The 15,884-nt window shown below is 47.0% G+C and overlaps 7 protein-coding genes across 7 annotated transcripts; 3 read left to right on the top strand and 4 right to left on the bottom strand.

The window, feature by feature from the left end:
* The first annotated feature begins 653 nt into the window (after nt 1–653).
* On the top strand, nt 654–4,344 carry BDCG_06925 (uncharacterized protein). The gene is made up of 2 exons (XM_045422684.1): nt 654–1,499; nt 1,555–4,344. Exons 1-2 carry the CDS (start codon nt 855–857, stop codon nt 3,898–3,900), a joined length of 2,991 nt encoding a protein of 996 aa, XP_045278269.1. The 5' UTR covers nt 654–854; the 3' UTR covers nt 3,901–4,344.
* Nucleotides 3,961–6,418, bottom strand: BDCG_06924 (uncharacterized protein). Its single transcript, XM_045422683.1, has one exon. The coding sequence runs from the start codon at nt 5,715–5,717 to the stop codon at nt 4,512–4,514; it is 1,206 nt and encodes a 401-aa protein (XP_045278268.1). The 5' UTR covers nt 5,718–6,418; the 3' UTR covers nt 3,961–4,511.
* A 51-nt stretch (nt 6,419–6,469) lies between these two features.
* BDCG_06923 (hsp10-like protein) lies at nt 6,470–8,300 on the bottom strand. Its single transcript, XM_045422682.1, has 4 exons — nt 8,127–8,300; nt 7,770–7,991; nt 7,567–7,625; nt 6,470–7,502 (listed from the first exon to the last, which is right to left on the bottom strand). Exons 1-4 carry the CDS (start codon nt 8,127–8,129, stop codon nt 7,475–7,477), a joined length of 312 nt encoding a protein of 103 aa, XP_045278267.1. The 5' UTR covers nt 8,130–8,300; the 3' UTR covers nt 6,470–7,474.
* A 102-nt stretch (nt 8,301–8,402) lies between these two features.
* On the bottom strand, nt 8,403–10,212 carry BDCG_06922 (pre-mRNA polyadenylation factor fip1). Its single transcript, XM_045422681.1, has 4 exons — nt 10,063–10,212; nt 9,727–9,997; nt 9,624–9,670; nt 8,403–9,559 (listed from the first exon to the last, which is right to left on the bottom strand). The coding sequence occupies exons 2-4, from the start codon at nt 9,910–9,912 to the stop codon at nt 8,650–8,652; spliced, it is 1,143 nt and encodes a 380-aa protein (XP_045278266.1). The 5' UTR covers nt 9,913–9,997; nt 10,063–10,212; the 3' UTR covers nt 8,403–8,649.
* A 107-nt stretch (nt 10,213–10,319) lies between these two features.
* Nucleotides 10,320–11,623, top strand: BDCG_06921 (XAP5 domain-containing protein; the record flags this gene model as incomplete). The annotated part of the gene is made up of 3 exons (XM_045422680.1): nt 10,320–10,564; nt 10,636–11,227; nt 11,321–11,623. The coding sequence occupies 3 exons, from the start codon at nt 10,320–10,322 to the stop codon at nt 11,621–11,623; spliced, it is 1,140 nt and encodes a 379-aa protein (XP_045278265.1).
* A 401-nt stretch (nt 11,624–12,024) lies between these two features.
* Nucleotides 12,025–13,417, top strand: BDCG_06920 (cyclin B1 interacting protein 1; the record flags this gene model as incomplete). Its single annotated transcript, XM_045422679.1, has 5 exons — nt 12,025–12,113; nt 12,176–12,412; nt 12,465–12,586; nt 12,652–13,053; nt 13,110–13,417. 5 exons carry the CDS (start codon nt 12,025–12,027, stop codon nt 13,415–13,417), a joined length of 1,158 nt encoding a protein of 385 aa, XP_045278264.1.
* BDCG_06919 (nucleoporin NUP49/NSP49) lies at nt 13,031–15,855 on the bottom strand. Its single transcript, XM_045422678.1, has 4 exons — nt 15,605–15,855; nt 14,925–15,365; nt 13,517–14,848; nt 13,031–13,443 (listed from the first exon to the last, which is right to left on the bottom strand). Exons 1-3 carry the CDS (start codon nt 15,676–15,678, stop codon nt 13,900–13,902), a joined length of 1,464 nt encoding a protein of 487 aa, XP_045278263.1. The 5' UTR covers nt 15,679–15,855; the 3' UTR covers nt 13,031–13,443; nt 13,517–13,899.
* Nucleotides 15,856–15,884: the final 29 nt, after the last annotated feature.

Raw genomic sequence — 15,884 nt, 5'->3', positions numbered from 1 at the left:
TGATTGATTCAGAAGTTGTTAAAAGATCTCAGAAGTTGTCAGAAGTTGTCACAAGTTAATGTATTATATGAGATTATCAAGAGGTCAGAAGTTATCAGAAGTTGTCAGAAGTCACTGAAAAATATACTCAGTGCTTTGACTATAGTCTCTGATGACTGAATAGATGTTTTGATAGCAAGATCAAGATATTGAATGACTAGACATGATTATGGTTGAAAAATTAGTAAATTATTTCCATGTTCAAAATCATAGTAGCAGTTTTCAATATGACACTTCATACTCAGAATATATGTATTTTCAGATAAAAATTACATCAATCAACAGAAAATTGAAAAATTAATTTCTCAAGATAGTAGAGAAATAATCTATAAGTGATGTTACACAGTGATTCTATCTTAAACATTATGATTGAAGTAAATCATTCCTGTGTTACTAATAAACAGAAACTGTTTTTTCTCAGACACTCTGTGAAGAGTTTGCTGGGGATGTCTCATTTAGGTTTAGTGTAAGCCCTGTGACAGTTGATTGACTCAGATGTTAGCAGGACTTGGCAGAAAGTAGCAGTAGTTCGGATTGAGTTAGCTCAGAGTGGAGTGGCTGAGTTTACTGAGATAAACCAGAGCAAAAGGGACCGTACTTATGGTCACGTGAGGCCCCCTATTTTAACGTCCTCTATGTTGACCTCCCCATTTGAGCCCATCTCTGTGTGATATTTTGGGTGATATCATGCAAGATGATGGTGGTATTACCTTGAACCGTGAAGTCAATAGTGATATGAATCTAGACTGACCTAGCCATCTTAAATGAATCAAGGGAAGGAAAAGGGTCCGTATTGCTAGAATTATCTATCGGCAATGTCTTCGTCACCAGAACCATCTATTCTCGAATATGCACGGTTCCACGATATTGCGATAAACAGCATACCAAACCCCCTCCTTTTGGCCCCACCGGAGATCGAAGACATAGATCTGTCTCTTTGCGATATATCAAACCATCCTTCTATTGACTTGGAAGATATCCATCGAGAAATACAGACCAAAACAAGAGAAAAGCTTGATGCTAACTGGGCCAGTGCACCTTTGCTATCCTCCATTATTAAACTATCCATCGATGAAAGACCAACAGGCAATCATTACCATTATGAGGAAATCGACTGTTCAACAGACTCTCGTCGAATTCGGGATATGAAACTGGAAGCCCCTGTCCTACAAACTGATCACGAGAGGGACATGCGAGCGTTTCGGCGGGGAATTTCACTCGATTACGTGCAGATAGATGTAGCTCTGGAATACCTTGATGATGAGAATGACGAAAGCTTGAAGTTCCCGAGTAGTTTCTGGAGCCAGGGAAAGCGTTTATGGCGTACGGCTCAGGGGGAGAGGTTGAGCTGTATGAAAGACAGCTTGCTTCTTATGCAAGGAATCAAGAGTGAGGTTATGGCCTCTGCAGATGGGCATGTCGATGACTGGTTGAACGACGGAATTATCTTCTGCGGCAAGGTTAGTCGTCTGTTGTACTAATTTAGAAGAATAAAACCATCTAACTGGTAACCAGGAAAAAGATAGAGCTCCCCTAACACCAATTTTTTTGCCTAGGGATCCAACTCCCGTACCATTTCTCCCATCGTCTCCCTGTCTGGAAATGGAAATATTACCGAATCCCGAAACGCCACCAATGGCGGAAGAGCTGGATATAGAAAAGATTGAAGGTATCCTTGTACCTACTTGCGACCAAATCGTGACTGATTTTCTTTCAGGCCCTGATGACGTTGGAAATCTAGAGCCACGAGCGGGTGGATCTAACAAACCATCACCTAATTTTGAAGATCCGACATCATCGCCCAATGTCCAGAAGAGAATACTAGATTTGAAAGTTGAGCCTCCTATTACCCCGCCGGTATCAACTAAGAAGCGGCCAGCTGAGGATGACGAGAATATCCTAAAATACATGGCCCGAACCGGCATCGTCCCTGAAATTACTTCACAAGATGCCATGGAAATTGAATCTGTCGACCTCGTCGAAGACGATCTGGCGGAAGTCGTTAATGCAGCAAAGAGAAAAGCGGAGGACGAACTTAATGCAGAACGCATCAGGGGCATTAGTACAATGACGCGATGCAAGGTGCCCCTTCTTAGGCCACCGATCATAATCCCGCCGTGGCCAGGAGTGGCCGACCTCTCGGAGTCTGAGTTGAAAGGTCTGTATAGGTCCTTTATTTCCGAAATTAAAACGGAAGCCTTAGCTGGGTTACGCTATTCCATTGGTGCTGCTGATAGGAAAAATGATCTCAAATGGCAGCCATTTGAAATGGAAGTACGGACACTGGAGATCAGTGAAAACATGACTCCTGAGGATTCCTCGAGTGGGCTTCTCCGTGAGATTGGTCGTCATATAAGCGGTTCGAAAATTGAACACGAAACTCCTCAGGTAGTTTGTCATAATGAGTTTCGCCTTTCAAGTTTGGATGACGATGAAGAACTTTCGCCGCGAACGGTCTATGGAGAGGTAGGGTCGGTTCCTCCACTACAAAGAAAGGGATGTGAGCATGGTGCTGGAAAGGATGAAGGGAAAGGTGTTAGCTGGGGATACTCGCCTCCAGACAAGAAACAAGGGATTAAAAATATAGCAGCAAATCCCAAGGCTACGAATCTTGGAGCTAAGGTCAAATCTGCGGAAGCCACACTCGTTGGCTCAGGCATGTCGTCCATGTTTTCCCCCTTGGACTCACTTTCCAACTTTATGGAGGTACGTGGTCAAAGGACTACGGCTTCTAGCTCGGATAGATATCCATACTTCGTCCGCCCAGAACTACCTGATCCACCGGCTTTGGCACAGAGTGACCGGCATCCTAAGATTAGCACGCAAATTCCAGAGAGGGCAACTGAGTCAAATGTTACAACCATATCACTCCCGCTGTTGGCACCTCCCAGCACCACCCGGCCACAAGGTGTCCTGACATTTGTTTTATCTACCTCCCTTCTACGGACACATCGTGCTGTAATCTATAATCTTGAATCTCTATCCCCAGCATGCAATCTGATTTTCCGTGATGACAATACTTTACCAAACTTGTATCCGGCTGGTACCAGGGCTGAGAGTTTCCACCAGACGCGATTGATACGAATTCAGAAATTTCCCAATAGTCCAGAGAATAACCAAGGACGGGAAGCGGATATATCATTTTCCCCTACCGCAGGTGCTATCCTAACCACAACTCAAGAAATAACCCAGAAATACCTGCCGGGCCAGCAACCAAGCGGCCAGGGAATCGCACAAGAACTGAACTATCCAGTTCGTCGGCGCATTTCCGATATTTGTCTTCTGTACGAGGAATTATATGTGTTCATTTGCATCCCTATCATTACTCCAAATAAGAGTAGCTCGATAGTGCCGCATGCGGATATGGAATTGGACAACAGAGCAGTTCAAGCTATCGAATCACTGAGGACCTTTTGCGAATCACTCGGCTATTTTTCAAGAATAAACGTCCTTCCCGTCATGAACGGTGCGAACAACATAACAAACTGGCTAGTTAGTCTTGCGAATAAACATTACACTATGACTCCATGGTCCACCTCCGATGTTGCCCATGAGCTTGTCCGGCCGGGAAACGTTCCTTTCCCGGCAGATCCCTCACCCAGCGAGGATTTCCTCCGGCAATCTGGTTTAAATACCTTTGCAGCACAAATGGTCCTATTACATCATTATAAGGATGGCGATGATGACGGTGTATTACACTCTTCCGGTGGTCATCCCACCCGAGGAGCTCAAAGTCCACAAGCTGCACTTTCCCGCTTCGTTTGTATGAACCCTTTTGACCGACAGCGTATCTTTACTCCAATTCTAGGGAAACGTGTGGTCGAACGTGTGGAACGAAGACTCGCTGTTGAGGAGGGGTGAATGAATATAGGGGCAGAATATTCTGGGCAGACCTACTTGCGGTAATATATATTACTAGAACTGCACTATGTTAAAGCTCTTTTATGTTGCCATTTTCTCCATATTTTGTTTGTTTTAAATAATTTACAGAAGGGTCTATGTCATTGTTATCCCATACCCATACTTAATTGTTGCAATTCTCATAATTCTTTTCGGGAGGGCTACATGTGACAATTCGCTGCGGAAGTGCTCGTGGTGAAGCTGGCATCCACAACTAGAAGATAGGGGTAAAATCTCACGGTGTTCAGAAACTCGCTCCTAAGAAAACAATGAGATTTCCTGCGTGTTTCGCAGTGTCAACCTAACATGGGACCCCGAACCTAAGACAAGAAAGGAAAAGCAGGGATTATAAGCGAGTAGGAAGAAAATTTAGAAACAAAAGCAATAAAGTAATAACAAGACCACATCGAAGGGTGACAATTGCAAAAAGGGTTTTCTATCAACCCGCCCGGGAATGCATCGAAATGGGAAGAAAGCAAACGAGGCGCGAGTGGACAATAGGATAAAATTTGCAGTTGATTTTGTTTCCCCTTAGTGCCCACCTCAGAATCCGCTGACAAGGATGAAACCTTCTATAGGCTCCTGTTCGGTTTTCTGTCCGCCCATCTGACACACGTCGCTGATTTACCAAATGATTGTTCGACACCTCCACACAGAGAGATTCTCTGTTCCCAACTGTCCCTTAAAGGACTTCCCTGCTTCGGACGGCTGGCTGGCCCTGGTGGAATGAACATCGTGGTGTCCCGTTTCGGCAGCGGATTGGCATCTGCTTCTGATCTTTGGTTGAGTTTCGGTGTAGAGGGGTATTCACGGTGCCTAGGTTCAGTCAAAGAAATACCGCCTCCGATTGTATCCGCCGCATCCTGCACCTCCTCCGACGGGGAATCTGAGGATTTGGTAACCTTCAGGTCTAGGATTTGCGAGGCCTTATTGTTACGCTCATCCGCTGCTTTCTCACGATATTGGAGACTCATAATCCTGGATACCGGCCCACTCCGTGAGAGGAGCTTATCCACAGTCCCTTCTTCCGGTGGAGCTGGCGGGGGAGGAACATTCACAGCAGGACCCAGACCGAACATCAATTGCCCTTGCTTGGGACCTGGTGATGGGTCTTTCGCATTTGGGTCATCCGTAAAGGCATTGACAGGTCCAGCGCGGACAGGCGGTGGAGGGGGCCGTTTTTCTGGCTTTAGGGGAAACCAATCCGGGTTCGGGTACGTGTCCTTTTCGCCAGATTGAAGGCGAGAGAGCGGCGTCTTTAGTATTGAATCCTCTTCTTTGCCGGCCGATGGGTTGATGCTTGGAGATGCTGGAATAAGCTGTGGAGGAGGGACGGCGGCAGCAAGCACAGTTCGGTCTGCTCCTTCTTCCTCGAAGTCGTTATCACGGGCTCTCATACGAAACTTCGTCGGTTGACAGCCTAATGTTCCGGAGTTGCATGATTTTCCCGAGCTTTGACCAAATGGGGGTTCCTTTGGCGGCATGAGTGGATTGCGACGAATGAGTATGGGATACCCATTGTCCTTTGCGTCTTCATCTTGCCATTGCACTTGTATGGCTTCTGGTATCTCAACTTTTCCTGAAGAATCGTCTGTGGCAATGGCGACAATGGGAGCGGTAGCATCTTGGATATCTCGACGGAAGCGAAGAGGTCCGATCGGTGAGAGATCTCCTTGATTAGCCCTAGTATCGGAAGTGATTGGAGAGCCGGGACTGGCCTGAACGGTTCTCAGAAGTGTCAGGGCCAAAATAGCCAACAGTTCTGTCCGAGGAATCATTTTCCAAGAGAGATATAACACCTTAAAAGTTCAATAGGATGCTTATTGCTCTGTTGGAAATGGAATGAACTCTAGGATGATTAGAATCAAACAACATGGGGACGTTTGTTCGATTTTATCTGTGGTGAGAAAGTTTAGGGGAAATGAAAATATATATATCACCATGTTATGATATGCCCAGAAACAATAGAGCCAGTAGGAACAAAGAAGATGGGTCAATTTCAGCGTAGTTCACCTTAAAATCTTGAGATGTAAGGCAAGCTCAATGTGAAACCTATAAACGGCATGCAATACTAGGATGCTTGTGAAATTAATATCTCAGAATATTACGCAAATAAACAAAGCTCTAAGACTGTGGCACAGTAATTGCTGTGAACAAATTAGCAAGAACAATACAAATGCAAGTAATATCCCCTGCAGAAAGCAGAGTGGAACAAAGACTGCATTCAGCATGTTTGACATGCCAATCCCTGGGATCGGATCAGCCAGTTAAATTTGTTGTACCTGCCATCCCTAAGTTCAAAGGTCTTTTGAGGGTATTGATATTATTCTGCTGCATTCTGATAGAAACCGTAAGCTGCAATTTCAACTGTAAACTGACGCCTGGAGCCTGGCGAGCAGATCATGCCCAAAGGAAGCTAGGGCTAGGAAACTTAATTTCAACTGCAAGCGTCTTCTGGCGGCAAGGCACTCTGGCGGCGCTTATGGCGCTTCATGCCCAAACCCAGTATCTGTATGGCAGCTGCATATACTTCCAGGTGGATTGGCCATTACATATCCCCCCATTCGTAATAATAGAACGGAAATGGCGGAGCTCGAGGACACCAGAAAAATCACGGGAATTTCTTCGGTTATAACTTACCCATTCGTCTAGGATAATTTGGGAGCGTATCGAAAAAGGTCATCCAACAATATACATCCGCGGCATCTAGCCTTTGTGTGCAGGACGCATCCCATGTTCCATAGAACAGTTCTTCCGCGCCGCACACACAGTATGTTATGGAAATGATTAATTCGAGAATATTTCTTGGAAAAATGTTTGTACTCCCCCCCGTTTTGTTTCCTGGACATATGAAAGGAGTACTGCGCCTCTATTCTATGGGCTGCATGGTTAGCTTAGCATGATAGAGACCATGTGCAGCGACTTTTGGAAGTTGGATCAGTCACGGAAAGCTGTTGATGAATTTCTCTGGCTCAGTTGTGCCATTCGTTACCGATTTCCGGAGTAAAGTAGGAGGCTCAAGTATGAATTGTCTCCTCAGTAATGGCCGAGTTGCACTCTCATATATTTTCCTAATTTCCAAAGTGATGATGGACAAAGTGGTAGCAAAAGAGGGGATGAGAGGAGATCGTGATGTTTAAATTATGCTTTAGTAAACAGATGTAAGGAAATACAATAACATATAAAACACTACTAATACGATGGGCTAGAACGTATTCAAACAGATAATTCACAAGTGGGAAAGGGAGGGTCGGTGGGTGCGGCGCAGCTCAAAAAGAAAGCCAGATAGAGCGATGTGCAGGTGATTAGTAACTGTGCTTTTAAGCACCAGTTATGGTGTGGTGTTTCGAGGGCGCTGCAACAACATCCGGCCTTTCGTCGCATAATCTGTTTCTGGCTCCCTTCCACTCCCATGATATATCTCTTGATATATAAGTTTCCCTCCTGTAATCGATCGGTTGTTTCCCGAATTTCATGATATTACATAATGTACAGGCTCAGATTCTCAAGAATGAATGGTTCATTCAACATGGTATTATGACTCGTTGATTTTTGCAAGAATCCTATAGACGTGTGTCTCACATTAGCAGCGATTTTGATGGGCAGATAGGTGCACGTATAACGTACTCAGAATCTCTGAAGAGGCAATACTCTTCATCGCCGATCTTAACGGGGCTGCCTCCATACTATAAGGAGAGAAGAGGGATTCATTAGTCATTGTACACCCACGGATTCGTAAATCCTTTATAGTTTCCATCCCAAGTGCCAAATCTACACAATTCCAGACCGCGCAACTATTCTACTCCGAACATTGATGGTTTGTGACATACCTGAGGAATCAGAACCTTGTCACCAACAGCCACACCCATTGAAATTCTGTTGCCCTTCTTGTCAAGAGCACCTGGTCCTACAGCCAAAACCTTGCCCTGGTTCAGTTCTTTGACGGAGCTCTCGGGAAGGAAGATGCCAGAAGCAGTTTTGGCCTCGGCCTTTATTCTTTGAACGAGGACACGGTCCAAGAGGGGAGCGAGGCTCTTAACGCTGCGGAGAGCCTGGTTGTCATTACGATTCCGTCAGCAATGCACAATAATTATGACGCGTGATAATGGGGACAAGGGGGTAGGTTCGGAGTAGAAATGGTGGCCCAGATTTTGAAATGGTTCGAATCCGGGGAATTGATAGCGTACCATTTTGAGGGCTGAGGTATAGTATGTAGCAGGGGAATAGAATTGAAATAGTTGTTAAAGAGGCGTAGAGGCGGTAAGGGAATCAACAAGGGGCCGTGGAGAAATATACAATGCAGGTGAAAGAAGGAGAGAATTGAGTCTCGCTGTTCAACTTTTTTTTCTGCTGAGAAATTTCCAGAACTAACGCCAAGACTTGCAGCAGGAAGCTCGAAGCCAAATATGGTATAGCGCACTCTCCTGCAAACAACGCAAACTTCCCCGGATTTTCATTAACGTTGCTTTAACACGGAATTTCTACCGCGGTATCAACTGCCAATAGACATTTAAGAATTGTTCAATGTCCATGGGGAAAATTCATTTTATATTTCATTGTATGGTCCATTTGGTTACGAAAACAACGCCTAGATAGCCCAAATCAAACAGGAGAATGCCTATATAAAGCAAGGACAATATCATCCAACCCAGGAAATATCAGCCTTCAAATAAAAAAGCATCAAGCAATTTAACTCTTGGTGGACCTTTGTTACCACCTTCGCCCACCCTTCCCTCTAACAAATCCACCACCCCTTTGCTCGTATCCGCCGTATCCCATCTGCGGCTGGCCTCCGCCTGGTACACCAAACGGTTGTCCGGGACCTGGTCCACCAAAACCTGGCTGGCCACCCGGCGGACCGCTAGGACCACCCGGGCCCGGACCCGGACCGGGCCCAGGCTGGCCTCCTCCCATCATTGCCTGTGCATGCTGCATGAAAGTCATCGGATCCATTGAGGCAGGATCCAGTCCCTGCGCCATCATGCTCGTAAACATTCCTTGCATCATTTCCTGCGACATGTCACCCATACCAGGAGACATTCCTGGTATTGCATTGGGAGGAGGACCGGTGGCTTGCGGTGGTCCTGGGCCCGGGCCTGGAGTACCTCCACCAGGCACTATATTTGGAGTCCCTGGACCTGGGCCTGGGTTTGGACCTGGTATTCCAGGTAGACCGCCACCTAGGAATGCGTGCATTTCCTCCATTTGTTTTTTCTGGTCAACGATGTCCTTTCGTAATGTCTGCTGTTTCAAACAGTAACTCGCCCAAGTAAATTCGTCAAAACCATAGTTGAAATAGTCGGTCATGTCTGATCCCGGCCTGCGCCATGGTTTGTCATTTTCTGTGGGGAAATCGGCATCTAAATCGGTGGAGAGAATAGGTTTGTTGGTAGTAGGGTGGACGGGGTTTGCGTTGATATCTATAGTTGATGTATGTTGAGCAGGGTAAGCTGAACCTGGTTTTTGAGGGGCTACTGGCTTCGCGGCTGTGGCGTGAGGGAGAGCGGGTGTTTCAACTTTTGGGGCGATAGATGGAGTAGAAGGTTTAGGTGCGCTTGTTGCTTCCACCGACGAAGGTCGTAGAGATTCGTTTCGAAGGATAGAATGTCGGGAAGGTTGCCTGTGTTTTTATTGTCAGCGCGTGCCATAAAACGTTAAACAGTTAATTCGAACTGAGTACTGACTCAATTACGGCGTCCGGAGGGGCCTCCGTTATGATTTTAAAGTCATCCTACTACACAGTTAGTGTTTCCGAACAACGAAAACTTCAGTTTGCTTGAGACTAACATCATCTTCCTCCTCCTCTTCCTCCTCCTCCTCTACCTCTTGTTCTTCCTCCTGTGCCTTGTTCTCTGCCTCGGCTAGCTTTGCTCCGCCAGAATGTGCGTCAGCGTCTTTGGATGCCTCAGTGGAAGGAGCAATATATGTGGGGTCGTAGAGTTCGTCATCGTCCTCCTCCATCATCGTCGCCATGAGGCCGGAGAGAGGAAACTTCAGGGAGATGCCGCGGCACGATTCTTGCGACTCAGGTCGGTATTTTAGCTTCGCCTGCAAATAGCTAAATTGGACATCAGACAAAAGACTAGTGTAATCGCGAAATGGAAAAAGACAAGCTTAATTTACCAAGTGAAGTGTTCAACGAATTGAAAATATAGGAATATATAAACGTATCAGAACACATAAAGTGGAGCAGCGATCAAGCTTGTGCACCATCTCCAACAGCCCCAATCGCAAGCAGAGCTGGCGGAGATAGCATATATATCACGTGATATGTATATTTCACTTTCGAACACAAAGTTCGCAACAACCAACTTCAGATTAGAGGGTCGAAAATCCGATGCTAGCTGGCGATAAGTTCTGTCTACATTTTCCTGTACAAGATGCCACCGTCTTCAGACCCTCAAAGTCGAACGTCGACTCCCCGTTCGTTTATGAATCAGACCGCCTCCGCCGAAGACCTGCTAAAGTCGCAAACTGTTGGCCTGGTTCACCTCTCTGACTTCCGGAAAAGGCGAGCTGAGGTTCTCGAACAGAAGGAAAGAGAGGCTCATGATAAATCTTTTGGGAGATTTGCTCAAGGGAACTCTAGGAGCGCGACACCTTCCGGTGGAGAAACAACGGATGGGTACGTTGATACTGCCCTGTGCAGCCAAGGCCGATTTACAATCTTTAGTGTAGCTAATAGGCAAAGAACAGTGCACTGACGCCCCAAAATGGGTCTGCGCGACAACCACCCAAGAAAAAGAAGAAGAAGAAGCTAGGACATCTCTCGAAAAGCAAATTATCATTTGGCGATGATGACGGGGAGGATGCTCTAGAGGCTTCTGGCACTCCATCTGCGGATGGTAGCGATAGGAACTCCCCATCGAAAACTCCCGCAGAAGACAACCCAAATCCCCCCGCACGACGCATCGCGCCCAATCCTAACCTATCTGCTCCTCCCCCCAAAGTTATCACAAAGTCTGCTCTGGAGGCCGAAGCGCAAACCCGAGACGCCCTCCGACGTGAATTCTTAGCTCTGCAGGAGAAGGTTAAAGCGACTGAGATATTGATCCCGTTTGTGTTTTACGACGGGACGAATATTCCTGCTGGGACAGTGAAATTGAAGAAAGGCGATCCGATATGGGTCTTTCTTGAACGGTGTCGGAAAGTAGGCGCAGAATTGGGCATTGGCGGTGCTGGCGGGGGTGGGAGGAGTGGAAGAGGTCGTAGGGACAATCGTAGGGAATGGGCAAGGGTTGGTGTAGATGATTTGATGTGCGTTAGAGGGAACGTAATCATTCCACACGTATGTCCACAATACCCATCCTGCTTTCTTGTGTCTTCCATCTGGTGCCTTCCACTTAATCGCATGACGCCTTCGCTGACTCACTATTCCCAGCATTATGAGCTTTATTATTTTATTGCGAACCGAGTCCCAAGTTTCACCAATGCGGGAGGGCTGCTCTTCGACTACTCAAATACGGCGCCGCCGCAGTCGAGCGATGATCCAGAATCAGAACCCACCCTTGAAGGTGCGGATATGGAACCAGCCTTGACGAAAGTAGTGGACCGCAGATGGTTTGAAAGAAACAAGCACATCTTCCCCGCTAGCCTCTGGAGAGAATACGAGCCGGGAGAGGAATTTGTGGAAAAGATGGGAAGTATTAGGAGGGATAACAAAGGAAATGCTTTCTTTTTCTAAGCTATTACTATTCCCGGCGTTTTAACAGGCGGTTGGATATATCTGTATGAGCACGGGCGTTCGATGGTTCTGATAAACGGATTGGCGTATTCCAATTCATATATTTTTTTATTGTCCGTTTCATCCCAGCATCACATCTATTTCGGGCACGAATAATTTCTTTCTCGCCATGCTAATAGAGTCCTGTCGCCCCTGAAATCTATATATGCGGCTCAGCGCAGCTCAACCTTGGAAGCATGATAGTTTCCTAATCCGGTAATCCACCTCCATCTCCCGACTTCAATGTTTCTTCAACACCCACTTCACTTCATCGATTTTAGATATACAAAGCTCAGTGTTTTTCATAGGTTGAGCGGGTCTTTGGGGGTGTCATAGCCTCATGGTTCTGTTTGGTTTCTGTCATGGCTCAAGCATTGGACTTTTGTCTCCGATGCAACTCTCTAAAGTGCAGAGTAACCCTAAGTGAAAGGGCAGTGGTCACTACGTGCTCGTTCGTACCCTCTTCCTTGGATAAGATTTAAAGGGTATGCAATTAACCGTTTATCTGGTTAGACATATTTTCTGTCTGCAGTGTGCCGACCACCTTGGGCTCTCACGACCAACAACATCCGAGCGGCAATGCCCTGCCTGCAATGCCAGTCTTGCCAACCCTGACGATGTAGTCTCCACTGTTCTCACCCCTAGCGAAGATTACAAAACCAGCGTGCTGAGTGGACTTGATCCCCATACCATTATGGAGTGCGCTGGGCGTGCTTTGGCGTTCTGGACATATCAGTCTGCCCAAGAAATGTATGCCTGACACATTGTATGTTGATAGCAGGCGGGATCTGACGTAAAACAGCTTTTATCAGGAATATCTCGGCAAAAGTTTGACCGAGAAATATGGTGCACTAAACCAACAGATGGACAAGGTTATTCATGACGCGAATTCAGAAATATCAAATCTCCAAAACCGCATATCAGGTATTTCCCCCTCTTTAACCAAGTCTTTCTTGAACAACCGCTAATGTATACTACGATCTATGTAGAGATGCAAATGAACCAGGAGCAGCTCCAGAAGAAGAACCACGAGTTAGTGGAGATATATCGAGAAAAATGCAAGAAGCATGCTCAAATATCGAACCTCTACAACCTTCTTAAAAGCCGGGCAATGAGGTCCCAGATCCAAACAGCAGCGTCAGATTCCGTGACCCAGGTTCTTGAGTCCTTAGGTGGCGCTCCCAAATCCCACTCGAGCACGGAGGACTTGTTCCGCCCCGTAACCTCCCTGGCGCCATCTCCTCGACGTAGTCCTGTGAGATATCCAGCAACAAACATAGGAATCGAACAGCTGCACCGTCATCAAAGAAGTGGGAGTGGAAGTGGTTCAAAAAATCGCGTAGATTCTGCGATGCCTCCTCCTAGTGGCCTACCGCCGTCTTTTCGAACTGGTAGGTGTAGATGTTTTGTCCACTTATATGGCGTAGCTTGTGCTAATATCTTCTAGCCACATTGCCACCAGTTACACCACAACATCGAACCAGGCTCCCTGGGCCTCTACCTTCGACCCAGAGGTCTGAATTCCCGGAGCGTCAACAGAACGGCTATACAACTCACAATCAGATTTTTCCAGTCCCGCAGCGTTTCGCGCCCGAAGGAGTTGATAGTAGATTTTCTCATAGTAGCTCTAGTAACTATGGCCTAAGCGCAGGGATAAAAATTGGCCGTCCATCTGATCACGCTGCCTCCAGTTCTAATCCGCCATCCAACCTTTTTGGGATTGGAAGCCATATGGGAAATGGTAACCCCCGATGATAAAACTAATATTTAAACATGAATACCTTCTCCTTACATCAGTACGTTTGATTGATAGTATGATGCATACATAGCTTTATCGGAGGAGGAAGAACTCACCACCCACCCTTTTTTTTTGTGCAGTTAACGTTTCAAGGGAAGCATAAAAAATATGGTTCTAGGAGGCTAGAGATATGATAATTTCATAACATTTATGGGAAATACTTCATTATATCCATTTGAGCTGCTTTCCCAATCGACCTTCCAAACCTCTATGCCTAACAAACGCCCCTTAACACTAGCATTTGGAGGCAGTGATCGCAATCGCGCCATTTCCGAACTGCCAACGTAGGTTGGGGATCCCCCTATCATAAACAACTAAAATATACAAAATGGGGCTTGCAAGGAAGAAAATTACCCACATAGCAAGCATACTGCGCTCAAAAAGGCAAATCTTGGTCCACTTCATTAAAATATATAATTATTTAATTATTTATTGTTATTCACCATCCATTCGTTATCCCGTGACCACCTATACCCAAGGGCCCCAAAACAAGTTCCTGGACCTCTTCTCGAACACCACCCACCCTGCCCGCAACACCAAGGATGGCCGTCTCCACATCCCCGAGTGTTGCGGCAAGCTCACTCGCTCTGGTCGCGGACGCATGGGATGGGGCTCCACCATCCCTGCTCCGAGAAGATAAGTCATTAATCTGCTGCGCAAGTGACGCCTCGACGCCGCGAAGGTACTCTTCGATCTCTTTCAGACTCTTCCTGTATTTTTGAACGACAACATCCATGTCATCGGCGCGCTGGGAGAAGTAATCGACCAGATTAGTCGGGCCGCCTGTGGCGCCTAGGCTGGAGTCCGCTTCCGCATCCTCAGGGAGGGCGAGCATGTGGCGCGCGCTGAGCCCGGAGCGTATAGAGCGGCCTGGTAGAGACTGGGATTGTTGGCTTGGTGCTAGCCATCTGTCTGCGGCTGTGGGTTGGTATTGGAGGGGCAGGAGGAGATTGTCAAGGGCGCGGAAGGCAAGCTTAGCCTCCCCGGCATCCCGTGTTACGAGGTTGCGGGCATTTTCAATGCCCCTGGCGTCGGTTTCTAGGGCTTCTTGGAGGGTGTCCAGTTTTCCCTGGACGAACTCCACATCGTTAGGCACCAGGGCGCCTTGTGAAGAGATAGTGGGGAGGATGTCGGAAACTTCGTTGCACATGCGGATTTGGTTGAGGATGAAGGTGTCAATGGTTTCGATTTCCTTTTTTAATTCATCTGTACAGCTTTCGAATTTGGTTGTAGGGACGAGGTTTGAGACGTCAATTTTGACGCCTTGCACTGTTGAGCCTCCTGGCCTCTGTTCTGCTTGTGTTGTCGTATTTCGGTTTCCGAATAACGAGAGCGATGGTCCTTGCTGTGGTTGTGGCTGCTGTTGCTGTTGGGGCTGACTAGCACCACTTATGAAAAAATATACAGGCTTTAGTAAATATACAAAACACACAGGAGCACGAGTGAAGGGCTACAACTACTCACAATAAACCTCCAGCAGACGTCGAGGTGGTGGCTGTGGCTTGCCCAAGTCCGCCAAAAAGCGATCCGCCGGATTGCGGTTGAGAAGTAGACGTAGCTGCACCAAAGAGAGAACCCCCTGTGGGCTTTTGCTGTGTAGCACCAAACAACCCTCCTGATTGTTGAGTTTGTTGTTGTTGCTGCTGCTGCTGGGTGCCAGCCCCAAAAAGCGATCCTCCACTTTGTAGTTGTGTACTTCCGAAGAGGTTCCCAGAAGCTGGCTGTGTTTGCTGAGAAGTTCCTCCAAATATGCTTCCTCCAGCTGGTTTCTGTTGCTGTTGGTTCTGTGCGCCTAGACCTGAAAAAAGTCCTCCCGACTGTGGTTGTTGCGTGGTGGTGGCAGCAGCGCCAAATAAACTACCGCCGGTGGTGGCTGCGGGTGCGGTCGATGTCGTATTTGCTCCGCTATTGAAAGAATTTGAAAGTAAGTTGCAAGCATTCTCAATTCACCAAGTTCTGTCCCCCCCTTCTGCCTCCTCTCGTTCCAATCGCGTGGTGCGATCCACCATCTGCGACATGGACAGAAACCTTCGTCCACGAACACACCTAAGGCGATAGTTCTAACCACCACAAACGGGTATGGATAGGTAACAAGAGTATCCGTAGGAACAGAAGGGGAGAAAAATAGTATAAGTCTTACTTACAACAAAGAGTTGGCAGAAGATGTATTGACGGTCAACCCTCCCAAGGAGGGTGCAGAAGTTCGCGCCGAGAACATGACCGACCAACTGGTAAATCAAACGGAGAATAGCTCACTAGAAAGGAAGAAAAGGAATGAGGCTGGTCCCTCTTAAAGAGCGATGTGATAAGGGCAAAGCAGAGGACCGAAGAGTTGCTGCATGCATAAACAGCGAGTGATGCGCCAGATGGAAGCTGTTTGTGTTCGCCAAAAAGCTGTCCCAGGCGCGGGAGGTGGAAAGTTTT

Source organism: Blastomyces dermatitidis, assembly GCF_000003525.1.
Source record: "Blastomyces dermatitidis ER-3 genomic scaffold supercont1.7, whole genome shotgun sequence".
Taxonomy (NCBI): domain Eukaryota; kingdom Fungi; phylum Ascomycota; class Eurotiomycetes; order Onygenales; family Ajellomycetaceae; genus Blastomyces; species Blastomyces dermatitidis.
Note: the sequence above shows the minus strand (reverse complement) of the source record. Positions and strands in the feature narration are given on the sequence as shown.

Bases quoted from the DNA above. Each gene is read 5' to 3' on its own strand.
- BDCG_06925 (XM_045422684.1), top strand. From the start codon at position 855: ATGTCTTCGTCACCAGAACCATCTATTCTCGAATATGCACGGTTCCAC. The intron at 1,500-1,554 runs GTTAGTCGTCTG...ACTGGTAACCAG, and splicing joins GAATTATCTTCTGCGGCAAG to GAAAAAGATAGAGCTCCCCT.
- BDCG_06924 (XM_045422683.1), bottom strand. From the start codon at position 5,717: ATGATTCCTCGGACAGAACTGTTGGCTATTTTGGCCCTGACACTTCTG.
- BDCG_06923 (XM_045422682.1), bottom strand. The intron at 7,626-7,769 runs GTATGTCACAAA...CTCTCCTTATAG, and splicing joins ACAAGGTTCTGATTCCTCAG to TATGGAGGCAGCCCCGTTAA. The intron at 7,503-7,566 runs GTACGTTATACG...ACACGTCTATAG, and splicing joins TGCCTCTTCAGAGATTCTGA to GATTCTTGCAAAAATCAACG.
- BDCG_06922 (XM_045422681.1), bottom strand. From the start codon at position 9,912: ATGGCGACGATGATGGAGGAGGACGATGACGAACTCTACGACCCCACA. The intron at 9,671-9,726 runs GTTAGTCTCAAG...ACTGTGTAGTAG, and splicing joins AAGAGGAGGAGGAAGATGAT to GATGACTTTAAAATCATAAC. The intron at 9,560-9,623 runs GTCAGTACTCAG...ATAAAAACACAG, and splicing joins CCTCCGGACGCCGTAATTGA to GCAACCTTCCCGACATTCTA.
- BDCG_06919 (XM_045422678.1), bottom strand. From the start codon at position 15,678: ATGTTCTCGGCGCGAACTTCTGCACCCTCCTTGGGAGGGTTGACCGTC. The intron at 15,366-15,604 runs GTAAGTAAGACT...TTCTTTCAATAG, and splicing joins TCTTCTGCCAACTCTTTGTT to CGGAGCAAATACGACATCGA. The intron at 14,849-14,924 runs GTGAGTAGTTGT...TTTTTTCATAAG, and splicing joins ACGTCTGCTGGAGGTTTATT to TGGTGCTAGTCAGCCCCAAC.